The 22,139-nt window shown below is 46.0% G+C and overlaps 1 protein-coding gene across 4 annotated transcripts in view; it reads left to right on the top strand.

The window, feature by feature from the left end:
- The window catches only part of TANC1 (tetratricopeptide repeat, ankyrin repeat and coiled-coil containing 1), a 294,220-nt gene that overhangs the window by 229,593 nt on the left and 42,488 nt on the right, over positions 1-22,139 (top strand). For all 4 annotated transcript variants that reach the window (XM_033945447.1, XM_033945446.1, XM_033945448.1 and 1 more), the window contains 4 exons: positions 5,624-5,746; positions 17,320-17,556; positions 19,843-20,028; positions 21,999-22,077. In XM_033945447.1, the coding sequence (XP_033801338.1) occupies positions 5,624-5,746; positions 17,320-17,556; positions 19,843-20,028; positions 21,999-22,077 (625 nt within the window). The remainder of the gene's footprint in view (positions 1-5,623; positions 5,747-17,319; positions 17,557-19,842; positions 20,029-21,998; positions 22,078-22,139) is intronic.

Raw genomic sequence — 22,139 nt, 5'->3', positions numbered from 1 at the left:
TGCTTGGGCCAATCAGGCCCTAGGATCCTGTGGGTTAGGCAGGGGAGGGGAGGGGCGGGCCCGCCTCATTTGGACGGAGGCAGGCCTGCTGGCCAGACGAGCGAGGAGCTGTCCGGTCCAACTTGAAAAGTAAGACTAAGGGGGTTCCGGGGTGGGAGGGTTCGTTGGGGGGGGTCCAGCAGGAGGGGTTGGGTACCCTCCTGCCGGCGATCTTAGGGGAGGCCATTGGGAGGCAGGGGAGGGGAGGGGAGGGGCGGGCCCGCCTCATTTGGACGGAGGCAGGCCTGCTGGCCAGACGAGCGAGGAGCTGTCCGGTCCAACTTGAAAAGTAAGACTAAGGGGGTTCCGGGGTGGGAGGGTTCGTTGGGGGGGGGTCCAGCAGGAGGGGTTGGGTACCCTCCTGCCGGCGATCTTAGGGGAGGCCATTGGGAGGACCGGCAGGAGGGGTTGGGTACCCTTCTGCTGCGATTGGCAGGAAGGGTTGAAATGACAAATGAGGAGCACGGTGAAATAGCGGTTCCTAGAAGGGGGTACATTGGCCCGCGGGGACAAACCTGTTCACCGTTTCCGCGGTCGGTGAATGGCCTTGTCCCCGTCACCGCAGCGACTGCTAGTTTTCTTCCCCGTTTTCGGCGGTGACCCGCGGCTTAAATGCGGTGGCCGCGGGTAAACCGTCACCTTGTCATTCTCTATTATGTAGAAGGCCTCATCTGCATTTTTTTTTCTTGGCTTCACCTCCTGTATCACAGGGCTGTACTGTAGTTCCTCAGTTTCTCATTGTACATGTGAGTTGGAAGGTGTCTTTCTGATCTGCTCTGATTTTGGTTTGTTGCAGGGGTTTGTTTGTTTTTTTTTGGGGGGGGAGTCCTTTTTTTTTTTTTTTTTAGCCTTCTCAGTGCTTCAGAGGTCTCCAGCTTTCCTGAGGCAGCTCTGCCTGGGAGAAGACACAGACTCTTTTGATTCAGAAGCCTGTAGCTGGGAGGACAACCCTTATACAAGGCACCTACCCGGTCAGCCTGCCCTGACACTTTTGGTGGCTCGGGAACCATTCCTCTGGGATAAGGCTCGCTTCTGGTTGATACCAAAGCTTGAACATAGGTTGTGTGGCCCCATGTCGCTCCTGAAGACTTTTATCACACAGTCTCTTTAATTTTCCATCTCTCAAAGGCTTTCGTTAACAAGAAACATCATCGATGTTTGCTTTCTTATCAGGCTTTCTGGGATAAAGAATTGAAACCTTTGTTACTGTGCTCTGAGTCTTATCGTTTTCGAAAGCAATTGAAGACATATCTGTTTGCTAACTAATCAAACCTCTCTAATCTGTATTTTTTTTAAAAATATTTGTTAATCGCATTGAACTTGCTGGTTATGCAGTATAAAAGTGATTTGTTATGTTATCGGGTGCCGGCTGCATGTCTCCCTCCTCCCTTGGAGCTGTGAGAATCTGGGGTCTCAGGCTCTCTTGGAGTCTGACTGGCAGCCTGAAGAAGCAAGCATTTGGAGGACTTTTACATGCTTGTCTGAGGCAGAAGTCTTCTCCATTTATGCAAAGCTTCCACGGAGTTAATTTTGCACTACACAGGCTCATGTTTATTTCTGTTGCGGTTTGATTTGATACCTTTACAAATTAGGGACCCCTGATGAAGGCATGTTAACCGAAACACGGACCGCAATAAGTAATTGTTTTAATAAACCTAGCCCGCATCTTGTACGCTCGTCTGCAGTCTTTATTTGTTTGTGCTGTTTGTGTTTCATTGCAGACCAGTTGGATTGTGCTCTTGCTTTTGTTTGAAGAATGTGCAATAACCCAGGATGGGTTTAGTCCTCAAAAAATAGTTTGACGCCTTGGCTCTGGAGATGAATGCGGTAGCAGCGGGGGTTTTTTTTGTACACTCCTGCCATTCTATATTATGTCAGGCTCCATCAGAAGAGGAGGATGCTTACCCCCAGTTGCTAATTTTGAGGGATGAATTATGTAGCAGATGCTATCTATTACATGTTCAGAGTCATGAACAAGATCTCTGATTATTCTGTCTCTGCCCATAAAATACTCTAGATTAGACAATGAGTGGGAGATTCTGCTTCCAAACTACATTCAGCCTTTCAAAGGACAAATGCTCCGTGGCAAAGGGCTGGATTACCTTATGGCCAGTGTGGCAAATTGTCACCCTGTGTCTTGGCCAGACAGTAGACCAAGTCCCTCTGGGGGGACAGATTATGGTATTTTTCTTGGCAGATACTCTAAATAAAGACTCGGACAACTGGAGGCCAATCCTGAATCTGAAGTTGGTTAACACAGCACTGAAAGTGCCCCAAATCCAGGTGAAGACCATGTGTTCAGTCATAGTTTTGGTGGTGCTGGAGGAATTTCTAGCCTCACTGGATTTGACAGAGGCTTACTTGCATATTTCCAACTCGCAGGAAGTTCCTGAGATTCCATGTGCTGGAGAGACATTTCCAATTTTCAGTGTTCCCTTTCAGTATGGCAACCACACTTTGCATCTTTACCAAGGTGATGGTAGTTGCAGCAGTACATCTGCATAAGGCATGGTTCCAGATGCATCCATGCTGGGATGATTGACTGATTCATCCAAGGACAATGAAGTGAAAGCAGCCAAGTTGCCTTCCTCCAAAAGGACCTGGGCTGGATCATCAGTTTTCAAAAGAACCAACTGGAGCCGTCACAATCTCTAGAGAACTTGGGAATCCGCTTCCATCTATCAAAGGCTGTGTTTTTCTTCCAGAGCAATGCAAACTGGTAACTATCTACAGGTGCTGGAGTCATTGGGGTGACCATAGAGATTCTTCCTTGTGTGAAAGCACATCAGTTTGTGTTAGTTGCTCCAGCTGGAGTTGATGGCCAAAGGTTTGCCTCTCTGCATATCCTGTTGGGTGATCCTGACAACGAATGCCAGTCTTTATGGCTGGGGGTCATTGCGAGGGTCATCCCATTCAGAGGCAATGGATGCCCTTTGAGAGGAAATGGTCTATCAACAGGTTGTAGCTGTGAGCCATTCATCTAGCGCTGCAATCATTGGAGAACACCCTAGAAGGCAAAGTGGTCAGTGGGAGAGGACAATGTACAGGTTAACTATCTCAGCCGGCAGGTCCGAGTCTTAGGGGTGTAGTCTTTGGCCCGGTAGCACTACGACAGCATTGTGAGATGCTTTGGTGCTCAATGTTTAATCTGCCAGCAAGAAAGTCTCAGTTCTTCAGCCAAAGAGCCAAACCTGGGAGCACTGGCATGGATGCTCTAGTACAACCTTGGCCAGAGAGAGGGCTGTTGTACAGGTTTTTCCCATAGCTCGTGCTAGGCCAGGTCATTCAAAGAATAGCAACATACCCAGAGTTGGTAATTATGGTTGCTCCAGATTGGCTGTGTTGACCAAGGTACATGGATCTGGGTTGGCTACAGAGGGAGAAGTGTCTTAATCTGCCACTTAATCTCTCACAGGGTCCAATTGCCCTTGGGGATCTGGATCACTTGGGCCTATGGCATGGTGCTAGAGTACATGGTCTTGGCACAGAAGGGCTGCTTGGAAGTGGTCATAGCTACTCACCTTAGGTCTATGAAATTGGTTTCTGCTAGGCTTGGAAAGGTTGTCAGCACTGGGTTGCTGAGTAGAATGTGGAGCCTTTTAAGGCTTTGTTATCTGGGGTCATAGTATGTTTTCTGGACAGGCTTGAGAAGGGCCTGGTGGTTGACTCCCTCAAAGTGCAGGTGATAGGCCTCTTGCACTTTAGGGCTCAAGTGGAGAAATTGGCTTTCCGTCCTAATGTAGATTTTTGAAGAGAGTGTTGGGTCTGCAACCTCCTGTACTAAGACATTTCCATCACGGAATCTTAACATTGTCTTGTAGTCCCTTGCAAGACGCAGAGCTGATGGATCTTTCCATTAAGATGGTTTTCCTAGTAGCTATTGCCTCAGCGAGAAGGGTCTTGGAGATGCAGGTTCTGTCATGCAGAGAGCCTTTCCTCAGATTTACGGAGACTAGGATCTTGCTGCACATGGTAGCTTCTGTTCTGCCAAAAGTGGTTTCGGTCTCCCACATAAATCAGGAAGTCCAGCTGCCCACATTCCATACCATGGGTTTGAAAAGAAAGGACAAAGTTTTGGCATTGCTGAATGTTAGAAGGGTTCTTCTCCATTATCTTGAGGTGACAAATTATGTTTGCGTCTCGGATCATCTTTTTTTACTACTGAATCCTAGCAACCTGGGGAAGCCAGCTTCTAAGGTTTCCATTTCAAGATAGATTGGCATGGTTTTCCATCAATGTACATTGGATGTGGTAAGCAACCACTGATTTCTTTGAAAGCACACACTATGAGGAATGTGGCTTCATGGGCAGAGTCCCAGGTAGCCCAAGCAGATTTGTAGGGCAGCCATGTGGGCCACCCTCCATACTTTAATGAAATTTTACAGGGTATATGTGGCAGCATGGCTGAATGTCGCTTTTGGGTCCTCTGTGCTAACAGCAGGCTCATCTGTCCTGCCCTAGATTCAGGGGACTGCTTTAGTATGCCCCACTGATTCAAGATTCTTATGTCTTTTGCACTAGAAGGGAAGATTAGGGTTTTACCTCAATAATCTTCTTTCTAGCAGAGAGGCATATAAGTATTGAAGGCCTGCCCTGTCCAATTTCATTTAGCCTGTTTACCGTCTCAAACATGTAGGTATTGTCAGGTGCTTGACTTTCTCCTGTCAAACAGGTCCAAAGAATAATGTCATAACTTTTTGTTGCAAAAAGGCACGTGAAAGACTTTAAGAGCTATATAAGTGTTAGTGCTGGTTGCACTCAGATAGGTGGCTTGCTCGTTTCCACCTTGCTTTTTTTAAGTTCAATAATCTTTATTGATTTAGAACGTACAATAAACTATTGACCTATTTCAGCCATTTAGTACATTACAAGGATATAAATGCAAGGTCAAGTTGCCACCTTGTTTTAGAGTATGTGTCTATTGGCATTTATATTTTGCATTTTAGTTGTTGCAGAACAGAACAGAATGGACTTGGTAGGGGAGTACCCCATTTCTTGCCTGCTTATTTTTCCTCTTATAATCATGGTCAACTACTTTGGTATGAACTGAAGAGCTACAGCTCAGTCCTGTGATGCAGGAGGCCAAGCCGAGGAAAAAAATATAGATAAGACCTTCTATACAACTCGTGACTACAGGTGAATAACCCACTGGTTCAAGACTCGTATGCCTTTCTACTAGAAAGAAGATTATCAACGTAAGAACCTAATCTTCCCTTATATTCAGATAGGTTTACACTTGAGTATGCATGGTGCTTGTTGCCACATGCTGAGTGAAACCAGAATCAAAAGCAAAGGAGCATAATGCATGATATTTTGTCAGCCCATAAGGTACTGCCACCCTGGGTTGATTTTTGTGTACTTCTTGAAAAGCCAGTAGAGTTGTATATATTTCTGTTGTCAGGAAGTTGTAGTGAACAAAATAGACAGACATCAAATTCCTTGTGTATTACTTAGCATCTCTGGAAAAGTATAAGAGAGCCTGACTTGGCTGAATAAAAATGCAGATCAACTTTAATTTGTAGGGTATAAACTTCATTTTATAACCACATGTTGAAAAAACAGACTTTACTACTCTGTCTTCTAGGGTCTGAGTAAAAGAAATGGAATCTCATCCAGCTTTCTTCAGGCTTTGTGGGTTGGGTATAGCACTGATGGGCTGTCTGCTGCCCTGGCCTCTCTGCGGAACCTTTATACTCCTAACATAAAGGTAAAAAATGCCGAAATTGTATCTCTGCCTTCAGAGTATGTTTCACAAATTTTTTGTTGCAGCCAGTGTAAAAGAACAGCTTGTACGAATTGCGATCTGTGCATATTACCTAGGGATACCTGTGGTGCTGCTCTTTTAGTCACATTTGTGATGTATTTTTCCCACTTTAGCCATCATTTATGTGGAAGTCTTTGAGTTGCTTGTCACCGTAGGGTTTTCTAGTGAATGAGCTGCATAGTGAGCATTGGAACACTGACATATCTTTATTTTATTATTTGGATTTAGCTCCTGGGTTCTTAGTAATAGTTAAGAAGAATTACATTCATGGTACACAAAGTGTTTTGTTGTCCCCCAAAGGGCTTACAGTGTAAGTTTTGTACCCGAGGCAGTGTAAGCAGTGCTCTAGCTTAGCTGATTTGAAACCAGAGTATTCTACAATATCCCCATATGAGTTTCTAATGTGTAATGCTTTTTTAAAGGAGATGTTGAAGGTTGTACTTTTTCTAATATGAGGGATAACATGTGCCAGGAACTTTCTTTTCCTTCTCAGTAGCAATTTAAACACCATTTCCTGCTCTGGAGAGGCACCAACTGCTCAATAGACCCAGACGGGATGGTTGGTGCAGACAGAAAATTATGCAGAAATTACCTTTGTCACTTCAAAAAGTTTATTTTAGTCCTTTAAACGATTGTAGTGCTGTAACTAGCATTATTTTGGCTTGGATGGTTTTCTGGTTGATTATTTTTCTTTATAATCCTATATTTATGGGAAGAAAAATCCTAGATACTGGATTGCTTGGGTGCCTAACATTTCATTCTTGGCACCATCTAAGCACAAGCTGGAACTGAAGAAATGTTTTCTATGATCATAAATCCTGTTGCACTACCAAAAAAGAGAGCTGCCAACACGTCTCCTGCTGGACCACCAGGCAAAAGAATTGTCTCTGTTTTAACAAAGAGGGAGAGATGCAATGGAAGGGAAAGAAAGGAAAAATGAGGAAGAAGCAGAGTCTTCCTATCTAATCACATATTCAAAAGTCTTATGTTGTCTTTTCATCTCTCAGTAGTAGCGTAGTAAGAGGAGGGAGGGGGCGAGGCAGTCCACCTCAGGCGCTGTCTTGGTGAGCGCTTCAGCCCCTCTCCTGAGAGAGAGAGTAATAACATCTCAGTACTATAACATTGAAAATGTATTTTTTTTTTATCCCAGGACAAGCAGGCAGGTATTCTCACTAGTGGGTGATGTCATCAGACAGAGCCCCGGTACGGACGTCTCACAAGCACGTGTTGCTTGTAGAAACTTAAAGTTTCTAAATGCCCGCACCGCGCATGCGCCGATGCCTTCCTACCCGGAGATCCGGGCGTGTCTCCTCAGTTCTTTCTTTTCCGCGGAGCTGAGAAGTTCAACTTCATCATGCGCTAGCTGAATTCAGTTAAATTTGCCTTCCTTGTCCGCGTTTTCGCTTTCTTTTAATTACAGTTAACAGTTCTTTTCTTTTCGGTAAAAAAAAAAAAAAAAAAAAAGAAGATTATTTCCTCCGGCGGGTCGAACGGGCCGGCCACGTGGCTCAGGCCCACTGGCTTCGACCTCGCGGCGGAGATTTTCCGGCCTATGTCCCGGCCAATCACCGGGTTTAAAAAGTGCAGCAAGTGCCAACGCGCGATTTCACTCACGGACCCTCACTGGCGCTGTTTGCAGTGTTTGGGCCCTGACCACATCCCGAAATCGTGCAGGCCTTGCTCTACCCTTACGGCACGCTCATTCAAGCGGCGTTGCCTATTGTGGGAATCGATGTTCAAGATGGACGCAGCTAAGGATCCCTCAGCCTCCACTTCATCTGATACCTCCCCGGTTCGGGCAAAACCGGTATCGACCCCTCCTGCATCGAGTGTGGTGAAACCGGCATCGTTCACCCCGACACCATCCACGAGCTCGACGTCGGTGACTGCCCCGGTCTCCTCGGTTCAGGTACCTCTTCCTTCCACAGTGCCACCAGTGGTCATCAAAGTGCCGAAAGCTACTAAGCAGAAGCACTCGGCCTCGAAGGAGCGCGATGTCCGTGCAGGAGGACCCCCTTTCGGTGCGGATCCCTCCTTATCGGCTTCGCTACGGTCCGTGCTGGAAGCTCAATTCGTTGAGCTCATGCAGACCATCGGACCCGGGCTCATCGCTGCCATACAGGGTGACCTCCCGGTACCTGTCCAAAGGGGCGGTCCGCCCCCTCCCCCTCCTCCCCGCTCGCCCTCGAAAACCGACGAGGACGAACGGGGGAGGGTGGCGATGCCCACGCGGCAAGCCTCGCTTACCGATATGCCGCCATTAGAACCCATTACGCCTCCGCGCCAACATGGGACCAGACCTCCGATCGATACTCAAAGCCCTGGGCATAGTCAGGAAGAGTTCTTCCGTACTCCTTACCAGACTTGGGTAGCATCGCAAGAACCCGCATCGCAACCCCAATTGCGATCCACCGCTTCCAGCCCTATCCACTTGGGGGCCTCGGGAGACCATGCGATGCACAGACGATCCCGATCCCCATCCCGCCACCGAGACGGGCACCGATCGAGACACTCATCCTGGCACTCTTCACGCCATTCGGAGGTGTCACCGCAGAAAAAGCTGCAACGTAGGGAATACTCCTCATCAGAGGTGTCCCCTCCGGGGGGCCCGGAGTACGAGGAGACACCGGTGCCCGATTCTCCTTGCCACTCCCCGATGTCCATGGACCTGGAGGCCTCCTCCTCCTCCAGCCCGTCCCACAGGCCGACGCTGGCGGAACAATTGTCCTTCTCATCATTCCTCCGGCAAATGGCGGATGATCTGGATGTGACCCTTGACACGGGCTCCCGATACTCCAAAGAGTATCGGGACACCATGCATTTACCTAACCCTCCAACGGAGTCGCTTCGGCTCCCCCTACATAAATTGCTGGACCAGACCTTCATGCAGTGTTTCGAAACACCGTACTCCATACCGGCGATCCCCAGCAAACTCGATGCTCGATACCGCATCGTACACCATAAAGGGTTTGAGGGCCCTCAACTCTCCCACCAATCCCTACTGGTCGAGTCCTCTCTTAAACGCTCTCATCCCTCCCAGGTCTACGCCTCTGTACCGCCGGGCCGAGAGGGGAGAACGATGGACAAATTTGGTAGAAAATTCTACCAAAACTCCATGATGGCGTCACGGGTGCTGAACTACAATTTCTTTTTCTCTTCCTATCTGGAGTTCTTCTTGCCGGTGCTCCGCAAGTTCACTCCGTTCATAGACAACCAAGCTCGATTCGAGTTCGAGGAAGTGGTAGCCTCCCTCTCCCAATTACGCCTCCAGCTGATGCAATCCTCCTTCGATGCATTCGAACTCTCGGCACGTGCTGCCGCAAGCGCGGTAGCCATGCGTCGCCTGGCATGGCTCCGTACAATCGATATGGATCCCAACCTCCAGGACAGACTTGCCAACGTACCATGTGCTGGAGCTGACCTGTTCGATGAGTCTATCGAAACTGTTACCAAGAAGCTGTCGGATCATGAAAAATCTTTTCAATCCATCCTGCGGCCCAAACCCAAACCTCAACAGTCTCGACCTTCCAGGCCACCCCTGATTTACCAGCGGCGTTACATGCCCAGACAAACGCCTGCTGCGAGACAACCTGCGAAGAGACAACCTCCCCAGAAGTCTCAGCAAAAACCTCAGCCACCGGCTGCACCTAAGGCTCCCCAACCCTTTTGACGCCCCTCCCGGGAGCATAACCTTGGCCTCTCCCATAGGGGGCCGCCTCCATCTTTTTTACCATCGATGGGAGGCCATAACCACGGACCTATGGGTCCTCACCATCATAAGAGAAGGATACTCTCTTCAATTCCATCGGGTCCCCCCGGACCACCCTCCAAGAGAGTATCCTTCAAGCTCGACGCAGACCGCCCTTCTCCTTCAGGAAGTCCAAACCTTACTTCAGCTTCGGGCTGTCGAGCCGGTCCCGTCAGACCAATTGAACCGAGGGTTTTACTCCCGGTACTTCCTCGTCCCGAAGAAAACGGGCGATCTGCGACCCATTTTAGACCTTCAGGCCCTCAACAAGTTTCTGGTCAAAGAGAAGTTTCGCATGTTGACTTTGGCTTCTCTATACCCCCTCCTAGAGCAGAACGACTGGTTATGCTCCCTGGATCTCAAGGAGGCCTACACTCACATCCCCATTCACCCGGCCTCCCGAAAGTTCCTCAGATTTCGGGTGGGAAATCTGCACCTACAGTATCGAGTGCTACCATTCGGCCTATCTTCGTCCCCCAGAGTCTTCACAAAGTGCCTGGTGGTAGTGGCCGCAGCACTCCGGGACAGGGGCCTACAGGTGTTCCCTTACCTCGACGACTGGCTCATCAAGGCCCCGTCAGCCCCAGAGGTCACTTCGGCGGCCTTGGCTACAACCTACTTCCTCCAAAATTTGGGCTTCGAGATCAACTTTCCCAAGTCTCATCTACAACCCACCCAGTCCCTCTCCTTCATCGGAGCGGTCCTGGACACCACCCGACTCCGAGCATTCCTGCCCCTGCAACGCATGGAGTCCCTTCTTCATCTCTGCCAGTCGGTGTCTACTCGCCAAACCCTACCGGCGAGACAACTGATGGTGCTCCTGGGCCATATGGCCTCCACAGTACACGTGACACCCTTTGCCAGACTCCACCTCAGGATCCCCCAGTGGACCCTGGCATCACAGTGGAATCAGACGTCCGATCCACTATCCAAACACATCTCAGTCACACCTGCTCTTCGGCAGTCTCTACTTTGGTGGATGACCTCTTCGAATCTATCCAGAGGTTTGCTGATGCACTCTCCCCCCCATCAGAAAGTTCTCACAACCGATTCGTCGAATTATGCATGGGGGGCCCACCTGGATGGTCTCCGCACCCAAGGATTCTGGACCAGGGCGGAAAGACTACACCAAATCAATCTACTGGAACTCAGAGCCATCTTCAATGCGCTCCAAGCTTTCCAACATCTACTTCACGACATGGTAATCCTCATTCGCACAGACAATCAGGCCGCCATGTATTATATCAACAAGCAAGGAGGCACGGGCTCGGCCCTCCTTTGCCAGGAAGCTCTACGAGTCTGGGACTGGGCGGTGCGCCACAACGCCCTACTCAGAGCAGTATACATCCAGGGGGAGAACAACGTCTTAGCAGACAAACTAAGCCGTCTGCTACAACCGCACGAATGGACCCTCCATTCCAGCCCCCTTCACCAAATCTTCACGCAATGGGGGACGCCTCAGATAGACCTCTTTGCGGCTCCCCACAACTCCAAACTGCCTCAGTTTTGCTCCAGGATCTACACTCCTCATCGCCTCGAGGCAGATGCTTTTCTACTGAACTGGGGGAAACGATTTCTATATGCGTTCCCACCATTCCCGCTGATCCAGAAGACTCTGGTCAAGCTGAAACTCGAACAGGCCACCATGATTCTAATAGCTCCTCGGTGGCCCAGACAACCTTGGTTCTCCCTCCTACTTCAACTCAGCAGCAGGGAACCAGTACCACTTCCAGTGTTTCCTTCACTGCTTACTCAACATCAAGGATCACTACTTCATCCCAACCTGCAGTCTCTCCACCTGACAGCTTGGTTCCTCTCAACGTAACCCCTCACCAATTCTCACAAGAAGTGAGGGAGGTCTTGGAAGCTTCCAGGAAGCCCGCCACTCGACAATGCTACTCCCAGAAATGGACCAGATTCTCCTCATGGTGTGTTTCTAAGTCAAAGGAACCTCAGCGAGCTTCCTTATCCTCCGTGCTGGACTATCTCCTACACCTATCTCAATCTGGGCTCAAGTCCACATCCATACGAGTCCACCTGAGCGCTATTGCGGCGTTCCACCAGCCCCTACAAGGGAAACCCCTCTCGGCCCATCCGGTGGTCGCCAGATTTATGAAAGGACTCTTCCATGTTAACCCTCCTCTCAAACCACCCCCAGTAGTTTGGGACCTCAATGTAGTCCTTTCCCGTCTCATGAAGCCCCCGTTTGAACCACTCAACAGGGCCCCTCTTAAGTACCTCACCTGGAAAGTGCTTTTTCTTGTAGCCCTTACGTCCGCTCGCAGAGTCAGCGAACTCCAGGCATTGATGGCGGATCCACCATTCACAGTATTCCATCATGACAAGGTGGTCCTCCGCACTCACCCGAAATTCCTGCCTAAGGTGGTCTCCGAATTTCATCTCAACCAATCCATTGTACTTCCAGTATTCTTCCCTAAGCCCCATTCTCACCACGGAGAATCGGCCCTTCACACTCTAGACTGTAAACGTGCCTTGGCTTTCTACCTGGATCGCACCAAGCCACACAGAACCACTCCTCAACTTTTTGTCTCCTTCGATCCTAACAAGTTGGGAAGACCCGTATCAAAGCGCACCATCTCTAATTGGATGGCGGCTTGTATCTCTTTCTGCTATGCCCAGGCTGGACTATCACTTCCTTGTAAGGTCACAGCCCATAAGGTCAGAGCAATGGCAGCCTCAGTAGCATTCCTCAGATCAACACCAATCGAGGAAATTTGTAAGGCTGCCACCTGGTCCTCGGTTCACACATTCACCTCACATTATTGTCTGGATACCCTCTCCAGACGGGATGGACAGTTTGGCCAAACAGTATTGAAAAATTTATTCTCTTAAGTCGCCAACTCCCCCTCCATCCCACTGAGGTTAGCTTGGAGGTCACCCACTAGTGAGAATACCTGCCTGCTTGTCCTGGGATAAAGCAATGTTACTTACCGTAACAGTTGTTATCCAGGGACAGCAGGCAGCTATTCTCACGTCCCACCCACCTCCCCTGGGTTGGCTTCTCAGGCTAGCTACCTGAACTGAGGAGACACGCCCGGATCTCCGGGTAGGAAGGCACCGGCGCATGCGCGGTGCGGGCATCTAGAAACTTTAAGTTTCTACAAGCAACACGTGCTTGTGAGACGTCCGTACCGGGGCTCTGTCTGATGACATCACCCACTAGTGAGAATAGCTGCCTGCTGTCCCTGGATAACAACTGTTACGGTAAGTAACATTGCTAAATCTGAAAGTTGTTTTTAAATGACTAATTTCAGTAATTTGGTCAATATAGGGATATTAGCTATTGGGTGATAGCTTGCTGGCACTAAAGGATCTAATGTGGTAGATTTCATTAATAGGGCATGCAAAATCTGACCCAGAGATAAAGAAAAAAAATTCAAGATCTAAAAACTGATTCATTAAAGATGTTAATCAATGTGCAGCTTTTATAGGTAGGTTCTGAAAAACAGTGGCAAGACATGGGTCCAAAGAACGACTATTCAATCTATTTAACTTCAGTTCATTCAGCAGCTACATGACCTGTCGACGGTAGCTTTGTCAGAGCAAAGACTGGCTTTCACTTGACCATTTACTGATGATTGCCAAGTCGTCTTACAGAAAGTTAAAATTCCTCCCCTGATGCAGGCGACTTCTGAAACATGGCTGCATTGGGTTTGTGTCCATCCAGTAAACCATTATTTCTATGTCATAACATAGGAATAGCTTTACTGGGTCAGACCAATGGTTCATCAAGCCCAGTAGCCTGTTCTCAGGTTGGCCAATCCAGGTCCCTAGTACCTGGCAAAAACACAAAGAGTAGCAACATTCCATGCTACTGATCCAAGGCAAGTAGTGGCTTCCCAAGGAAAAACGAAGAACTGCAGACAAACGTACAAGATGCAGGCTATGTTTATTATATCAATTAATGATTGCGGTTAATGTTACCACCTTTACACAAACCTAGGGACCTGACACGGTCCGTGTTTCGGTTAGCACGCCTTCATCAGGGGTCCTAGGTTGGCACGGTATCTAATTAAACTGCCAGCTCACACAGAGATTTTGGATCAGTGTTTACCTTTAATCTATACAGGCTATTCTTTTTCTGTTTGCGGTTTAATTTGATACCGTGCCAACCTAGGACCCCTGATGAAGGCGTGTTAACTGAAACACGGACCGTGTCTGGTCCCTAGGTTTGTGTAAAGGTGGTAACATTAACCGTAATCATTAAATGATGTAATAAACATAGCCTGCATCTTGTACGTTTGTCTGCAGTTCTTTGTTTTTCCTTGTGTTGCTTTTACTTCACTGCAGATTGTGCTGGATTTTTCTTTTGTTTTTAAGCAGTGGCTTCCCCCATGTCTTTCTCAATAACAGACTATGGATTTTTCCTCCAGGAAATTGTCCAAACCTTTCTTAAAACCAGCTACGCTATCCACTCTTTCCACAACCTCTGGTAATACGTCATACTGGTTTGACTTTGCATTCATCTCTTCATTATTGTTCTGTCTTTAGATGTTTTGTACTTGATTAACCTACATAGAAACATTATGGCAGATAAAGGCCAAATGGCCCATCCACCGTAACCATTATCTATTCCTCTCTCTGAGATCCCACGTACCTATCCCAGACTTTCTTGAATTCAGACACAGTCTCTATCTCTACCACCTCTTCCAGGAGAGTGTTTCACACACATCTACCACCCTTTCTGTAAAAAAGTATTTCCTTAGATTACTTCTGAGCCTATCACCTCTTAACTTCATCCTATGCCCTCTCATTCCAGAGCTTCCTTTCAAATGAAAGAGACTCGACTCATGCGCATTTACATCACGTAGGTATTTAAATGTCTCTATCATATCTCCTTTCTCTTGCTTTTCCTCCAAAGTACACAGATTGAGATCTTTAAGTCTGTCCCCATATGCATTATGATGAAGACCACGCACCATTTTAGTAGCCTTCATCTGGACAATGCTCCTGCTTTGTCTATTTGTGTGACTATCCCGAAAACCTGAGTACATCCTGAGGACTGGATTGAGAACCACTGTGCTGGCAGAATTGCTTAATCACCTTTGAAACATATAGGTAGTTTCATCATATTCTAACTAAACTCCTGCTAAAGGTGGTCATGCTCTTTCATCTCAATTAAGAAATAGTGTTACCTATGTTTTAGCCTAAACAGCATAAGTATCCACAAGAAAAGTCATCACACATGTTAGACAGTAAGCAAGCTCTTGCTTGCTGTCTGAAATGACGAATATTGATCAAAAAAATCTACACATCTGTTTCCTTCCTTTATTCCCTAATGACCTGACATTCCATTTGCAAAGTTGACCCTAGCTAATTGGCTAGCAGCCTGCTTCCATTTCTCTTATAAGCAAGCTGTGACTCATCAAGTCAAGCCTCATCAATTCACCCACTACAGCTTTTGTAGCTCTCTTGAAATCTGCAAAGCAGCTACCTGTTGCTCACTTCAGCCTTTTCATTTCACATTACTGCCTCTTCTCTTTGACAGCCTAGGCCCTGCTCATATTATAGAGGAGGCCCAATATTATTGTTTTAGAACCTTATTGATTGATTGATCGATTTGGGATTTATTAACCTCTTTGAAGAGAACCACCCAAGGCGGGTTACAGTAGTTATAATTCAAAATAAAACTTACAATTTTGTTAACCACATAACAGTAGTAAAAAGATCCAAGTATATACATAGATACAATGAATGAGGTAAAGCTAAAATCAGTAAATTGAAACTTAATAGGACTACTGTGAAACAGCTTCAAAAATATACTTATTAACAGCACTGAAATTCAAATGAGAGAGATGTAATACATACTAAAAGGGAGACATAATACTTATGCAGGATCTAATAAACACAAATTAGAACATTGTGCAAATCAGTTCCAGTGCAAAAAGGACGAGTCCTGAACCTGTGGGTAGTGCATTTTCACCTGCGAGGAATGCAGAGGGCATTGTCTGCGTTTTCAACTCTGCCTTCCTGCATCACCGGGCACTGCCCTCTCTCCTCAGTTTTTTCCTTCTGCAAGTGAGTTGAAATGGTGTCTTTTCATCTGCTTCGTTTAAATTTCTTACTTTTGGGTTTTATCCAATGTGTGTTTGAGGCTTCAGGTGCTCTAGAGGTTCCCAGTAGTCCTGTGACAGCTAAGCTAGGGAGAAACTGCAGACTCGGTGTTTTGAGATCTATAACTGGATGGGCCTGCCCTAACACTATTGTCAACTCGGGGTTCAGTCCCTGAGAATCTCCTCTCCTGGGCTTGGATACACAAAACTCTCTGACTGTCTAACAATCATCGCTAAATCAGTTTGACAGGTTTAGCGACGGACCTAATTTGCCGACCCAATGTACAAAATGGCCCTATTCAGTGCTTTTCCATGCGTTCGTTCATTCGCCGACTTTGCCGTGCAAATGACCTCATTAGCATTAAAACAAGGTCATTAATATTAAAATGAACCCTCTGATTGATGCTCTAACATCGCTAAGGCATTTAGCGATGGCTGCTAAGGGCCTGAAATTACCGACAGGTCTGCCCACTTTTTTCTATTTTTTTTTTTTTTGATGGGCACAGATGTTTATGTGTGTGTGTAACACATACACAATATCTATCCCCATAAAAAGTCATGGTGAAGTGGTGCCGTGCCACCCCCTCCTCACTCCCCCGACAATGCCCCTGAACAAAAAATATATATATGAGGGATGCCCACTCCCTCCTGCCTTGACCACCCGGACTTCTCAACACTACCAATCCCTACCACCACGTTGCACCACCCGGACCCTTCCCACAGTTTCAACACTCCCCCCTCTTTCAAGGATCGCGGCCTCTGGACAGAGAACCCCTCTCAAAGTTCCTTGGCAGAAGGGATGCCCACTCCCTCCTGCCTTGGCAACACCATGTTTTAGTACATCTGCCCCCACACCCACGCACACCCTTCCTGGTGCATCCTGGGATGCAGTGGTAGGAGGGGGGGGACTAAGACTGATTGACCTGGATACCTAAGATTGGTTGAGCTGCTGTCTCTGCACCCAGAGGTTGTGAGATCAAATCCCATTTCCCTCCCATAAGCACTTCTCAGTACATCACAGGATGCACTGGGAAGGGGAAGGCCTATCATTTTGTAGAGGCAGGGCCTGCCGGCAAGAGGGAATACTCATCCATCTTGCCGGATTTCTTTGACGATACATACAAGTTATGGTGGGGGTTGTGGGTGTCCTTGAGCTGGGGTGGGGGTCTGACCTGGTGTAATGTGTGCATATACAGTACAGTACTTGTATATTATATAAACTACACATGTAGATCATAACACCACCTCCATCTGCCCAAATTACATCCTGGAATGTCTACATACAGATCGTAAAAGTAACAGCACATATCCCGTGTGTGCAGTAGTGCAATTTTATAACATCCCATTTCCTATGTATAATCTATGGTAATGCTTATGATCTTTAAATAAGTGCTCAAAATTCTGTTTCAGAAATTCAGTCTTAGTAGTTAATGATTCGGATAGTATCTTGTTCTATATGTACATCCTAGTTAAATTAATCCTGTTCTTCTTACTATTTGTTGGCAATAGCGGCATCTAAATGATTTAACTGCAAAACTGTTTTACATGTAGAAAAACCTATTATCACCTTAATGAAAAAAGGTTCTGAAAAGCAAAATGTTAAAATGGTCTGTCAATGTGATATGCTGCTCAATATATGGTGGTTATTATTAATGTGGCAAGCTTTGGGGAATAAGTGTGGTATTTGTTCACAGGTGAGCCGCCTGCTAATCTTAGGCGGTGCGAACATGAACTATAGAAGTGAAGTTCTAAATAATGCACCAATCCAATGTGTTCATTCTCACCTTGGTCATGAGGAAATGGTCAGTCTCCTGCTGGAATTTGGAGCTGCTCTTGATGGAGTATCTGAAAATGGTATGACACCACTGTGCTATGCAGCTGCTGCTGGCCACATGACTATAGTGTCTCTACTCTGCAAAAAGGGAGCAAAGGTAAGAGTTTATTGAAAGTAATAAATCTTTTTTGTTTGTATTATGTTTATGTACAGTGTATATTAGATTACTGATATACCACCTTTCTATATTACAACCAAAGGAGTTTACTTTCTCTGTCCCTAGTGAGTTTACAATTTTAAGGTGTTTTTTTTAATACTTTCGACAATGAGATATAGCCACACAGTGTACTGAGTGAACCACAGTATCTTTCACAAACATGCAAATAGAAATAGTGACTCTAGGGTAGCATGTGTGGGTTGTTTTTATTTTATATTTTTCCTTTTAAAGTAGTTTTTTAAAAATCTACATTAAATTTCAAACAAATAAAAATTCAAATGCAAGCTTGCATAGTAGACACACAGTTTTTCGGAGAGGGTTGTCTCCTGACACAGCGACCCGCAAAACAAGGCCTCCAGGATGTCTTGTTGAGATTATGAGATGTTACACTTAGCCTTCCCTTTGTGGATTATAGTCATCAGTTGAGCTGAAGATTATGGATGTGGATACTTCATTTATTCCATGCTTTTGGAACTGCTTGGAGCTAAGTAACCTTGTTTTTCAATTCAACCTTCTTGTGACTAATGTTCCTTGTCCAGTTCATTGCATTCCTCCAAGCTGCTAATAGAATGAGTGATTCAGAAGGTTGCTGATCACCTAGAGCAGGTCATCCTGTTAGTGCACAACTGGGCTCAATATCACTGTCTTACCAACCTCAGGAGGCTACTAGCAGGCACTCTGCCGCTGTTGCCCTAGGAGAAGGGCCTTCTACAGAGTCCATTGCTCATGGAAGATAAGCCTCCAGTCTTAGTTATGACTAGGCCTTTGAGAGGGTATGCTTCAGAAGAAAGGTTTTAGGTTTCATTGGTGATAGTGACATACGAGTACTTAAGGTTTAGGAATAATCAACCTCTCTGGCATGCATTATAATCTGTAGGGTGTTTGATACTTGATGCAGAGAGAGGCTGCTAATACAGGCCATACTAACCTTCCTTAAGAATGATTTGGAAAATGTTTATCCCTTAATTTTCTTAAATTGAAATAGCAAGATGCAGTGGTTCTCCATTGTTGCTAATCTGATTCCTGTGGGGCATTAAACAGGTTAATCCTCCCTTTCACTCTGTGGTTACTCCCTAAGATTTCATTCAGGTACTTATTTTGATGGTGGCCCCTTTAGTGGCTTGAGAGATGTCACAGTTAAGCACCTGTTTCTCAAGACTGCCTTTTTGTGGCAGTTTGCTTGGTGTGGCCTATGTCTGAGCTTCAGGACCTTTTGATGCAGAGATCCCTTTTTGGTTTATTTTGTAGAGAAAGTTACCATCAGGCTAGTACCTTTCTTGCCAAAGGTAGTTATCTCACTTCTAGCCTTTTTGAAGGAAGAACGTAGAAGCAGGAATGAATCATTGCCATGCCCTGGATGTCCAAAGAGTTCTATTAAGATATCTGGAGGTGACAACTCTTTCATGAAGTTGGGTCACCAATTAAGGGTACTACCCTAGCCAGAATCTGCAACAGAATCTGCAAACCTTGAAGGATCCTGATGGATTCATGGTATGACTGCAGTGGAGCTTAGGTATCATTTTGGACTGAATGCAGAGCTATGGCCTTAAGAAGATATATGCAGGAAGGTTATGTGGTCCACATTACGTACCTTCTCTAGGCATAGATTAGATGTGGAAGCCAGAGAGGACACAGTTTAGGAGTAGGGGTTCTGAAAGTTGATACTGGAATTCAGAGCAGGATTAAGGCATAGGCATAGTCTATGATGTAGAATGAACTACAGTGGTGGTATTTGTTTTCAAAGTCCTAGCATTCTCCTTCTTCTTCTGTTCTTCTCTCCCCTGCCTTCCCATTCTAATTCATCCTACAGTGTACTTGTATATTTGTATAACATCATCCTTAACTTGTTCTGCATTGACCTGATGGAGGGAGCATACTGTAGCTCTTTAAAGCGTGCCACAGAGTTCACACAGTAAAAAAAAAAAAAAAAATCATCTACTATTCTAATGCATTTTTGTCAACATCTCTTTCTGTGCATTGAAAACTTAGTAGCCACACTATCTTGTCTCTGAGATACAACTGTAAACTAGAAATTAATTTTCAGTTATTCAGACCTTTCAGTACATATTCTAAAGACTTCTTCAGACCTCTCATGTTATGTCCTATGTCCAGTAGCTCTCAATATGGGAAATACCAATGTAAAAATCAACTCTTTTAAAAATAATCTTTCCGAGACTCACATTTTCTTCCTTCAAGGTATTCAAATGAAATCCTTTTGTAATGCAGGTTGACCACGTAGACAAAAAAGGCCAATGCGCTTTGGTCCACAGTGCGTTAAGAGGACATTGTGAAATTCTTGAATACTTACTCAGTTGTGAATGGTCTCTTTCCATGAATCAGCAAAATTCTTTAGGAAAACGCCAAGCATTACAGCAAGCACTGACAGCAGCTTCCAGCATGGGACACAGTCAGGTAAGTTTGTCATGTAAGACCATTTTCAAATTGTTTTTTTTTTAAATTATAGAGTAGACATCTCATTTTTAGGATTGTTTCACATCACATAATATCACCTGTTGTCAAAGGTCTGTTCATCCATATTTATAGGTTTGTTGAGCATATACAGATAGGCCTATGCATAGGAGTTAAGATGAGGAAAGAGGCTGAGAACTGCTTGACAAATGAAAAACCCTCCTTGCCAAACATGAAGATGGGCTAGAAGATATGAGCAGTACAGCAGGGAGCAAACTGGGTCTCGGCTACCTATAAAAAGGAAAGGTTGTGGGAGGTGTGAGTAGTGGGGCAGACATGAAGCCCAGGCATACCTGCAAATGAAGAGATTACATGGAAACAGGACCAGCCTTCCTCTGTCTTGATCTCCTTGCCTGTAATGAATGTAAAGGAAATGTTCTTGAAGCTATCTTTCTCTTTGGATGACCACCTTAAAAATAGACATTCCTGACTACCAATAAAAGAACCATGCCAGTTCAGAATAATCTTTTGTTGTCCAAAAAGGAAGTACTTTTCAGACGTCAACAGGAGGAGGATGACCTCAAGAGAGGAATACCACAGGGACATTTGTTTAAAATATTTTAAACATTGAGATGAGTATATAAGAACATAAAGAGTTGCCATACTTGGCCATATCAAAGGTCCAGCAAGCCAGTGTCCTGTTTTCAACAGTGACCAATCCAGGTCACAAGTACAGCATAATTCGTTCCAGAAGCATGCTCGTAAACCAAATTACTCATATATCAAAGCAAATATCTCCATAGGAAGTAAGGGAAACTCGCTTGATACGTTCCCACCCACCCCCATCCCCAGAGGCCAGCGGCGCTGCTCCACCCCCCCCCCGAGAAACGGCATCACTCCCCCCTCCGCTTGCGAACGCCCTCTCCCCCATGCGAACCGGCACCGCCCACCTGAACAGCACACAGGACATGCTGATGCCGGTGAAAGAAGTTCCTGCCTCTTGCCTGGGCCTTGAGAATCTCGGAGAGAGCGAGAACCAGAGGGCATTGAGCATCGGCAGATGCTTGAGGCCCAGGCAAGAGGCAGGGGGGTAAGGCTGAATGCTGTTCAGGCAGGGGGGGGTGCCAGTTCTGGTTCTGGTTCTACAGATGGTTTGCACATGCGTTGGGGTTGCTATAGAGTGATCCAGGCAGGCGGTTGGGGGCATAATTCCAATCGCCCTCATTTGCCCCCAGACACAGATCGGATTGGATCCCTCGCGGATCTGATCAGTGCCCTTAGTGAATCTAGGCCATAGTGCCATATGTTGCATGCACAACTTAATTGTTTAACAAGCCAATTGGTGCTGATAATTTGAAAATTAACACCTCATAATTGACACTAATTTGCACTAATTAGAATTTATGCACCCAACTTGGTAGGCACATTCTGTAAAGTGGTGTGTGCTGGATCTAGTGTGTGAATGTCAAAAGGGTTCATGTCCAGGGAAGGCATCGTGGGCATTCCTAAAAGTTAAGCGCACTGATATAAAATATGCCTGATCCATATATAATTTAAATGCAGCTATTTAGGCCTGGTTTTTCTTGGCCTAAATGGGTGCGCTTAAATGTTAGTGATGTGTATGGCCGCTAAGTGTGATTCTGTATGTGGCGCGTGCCTTTTATAGAATTGCGCTAAACACCGTTATGTTCAGCACAGATTTTTTAGACACTATTTAAAGTATCAGGCCCTATGAGTATGAACCATATTGAGTTGTTTTCTTTCCAACCAGTGATGCTACTTCAAAGTAATCTGTGACTGTGCTGAAAATGTAGTTAACTAGTGCAGTTCAAAGTTAGGACCTCGGGCATGGTCCATCAAACCAAGATATAAAAGCATGAGCTGGTTATTTTAATATTGTTGGCCCCCCCCCCAAAAAAAATAATGTTTTAAAGTACTGTTTTTCTTTTCTAAAATGTGTGATATTTTGATAGGTTGTTCGTAGTCTGCTGGGACTGGAAAAAGAGTATGTGGTACAAATTGATGAAATTGACACACTCTGGGGAGAAACAGGTATTTCAGTCTTCATCAGATTCAGATAACTTTAACCCTTTCAGGACCAAGGGACATATTTG

The sequence above is a fragment of the Geotrypetes seraphini genome, chromosome 5, assembly GCF_902459505.1.
Source record: "Geotrypetes seraphini chromosome 5, aGeoSer1.1, whole genome shotgun sequence".
Taxonomy (NCBI): Eukaryota; Metazoa; Chordata; class Amphibia; order Gymnophiona; family Dermophiidae; genus Geotrypetes; species Geotrypetes seraphini.
The sequence above is the reverse complement of the archived record's forward strand: the minus strand, read 5'-3'. Positions and strand labels throughout refer to the sequence as shown.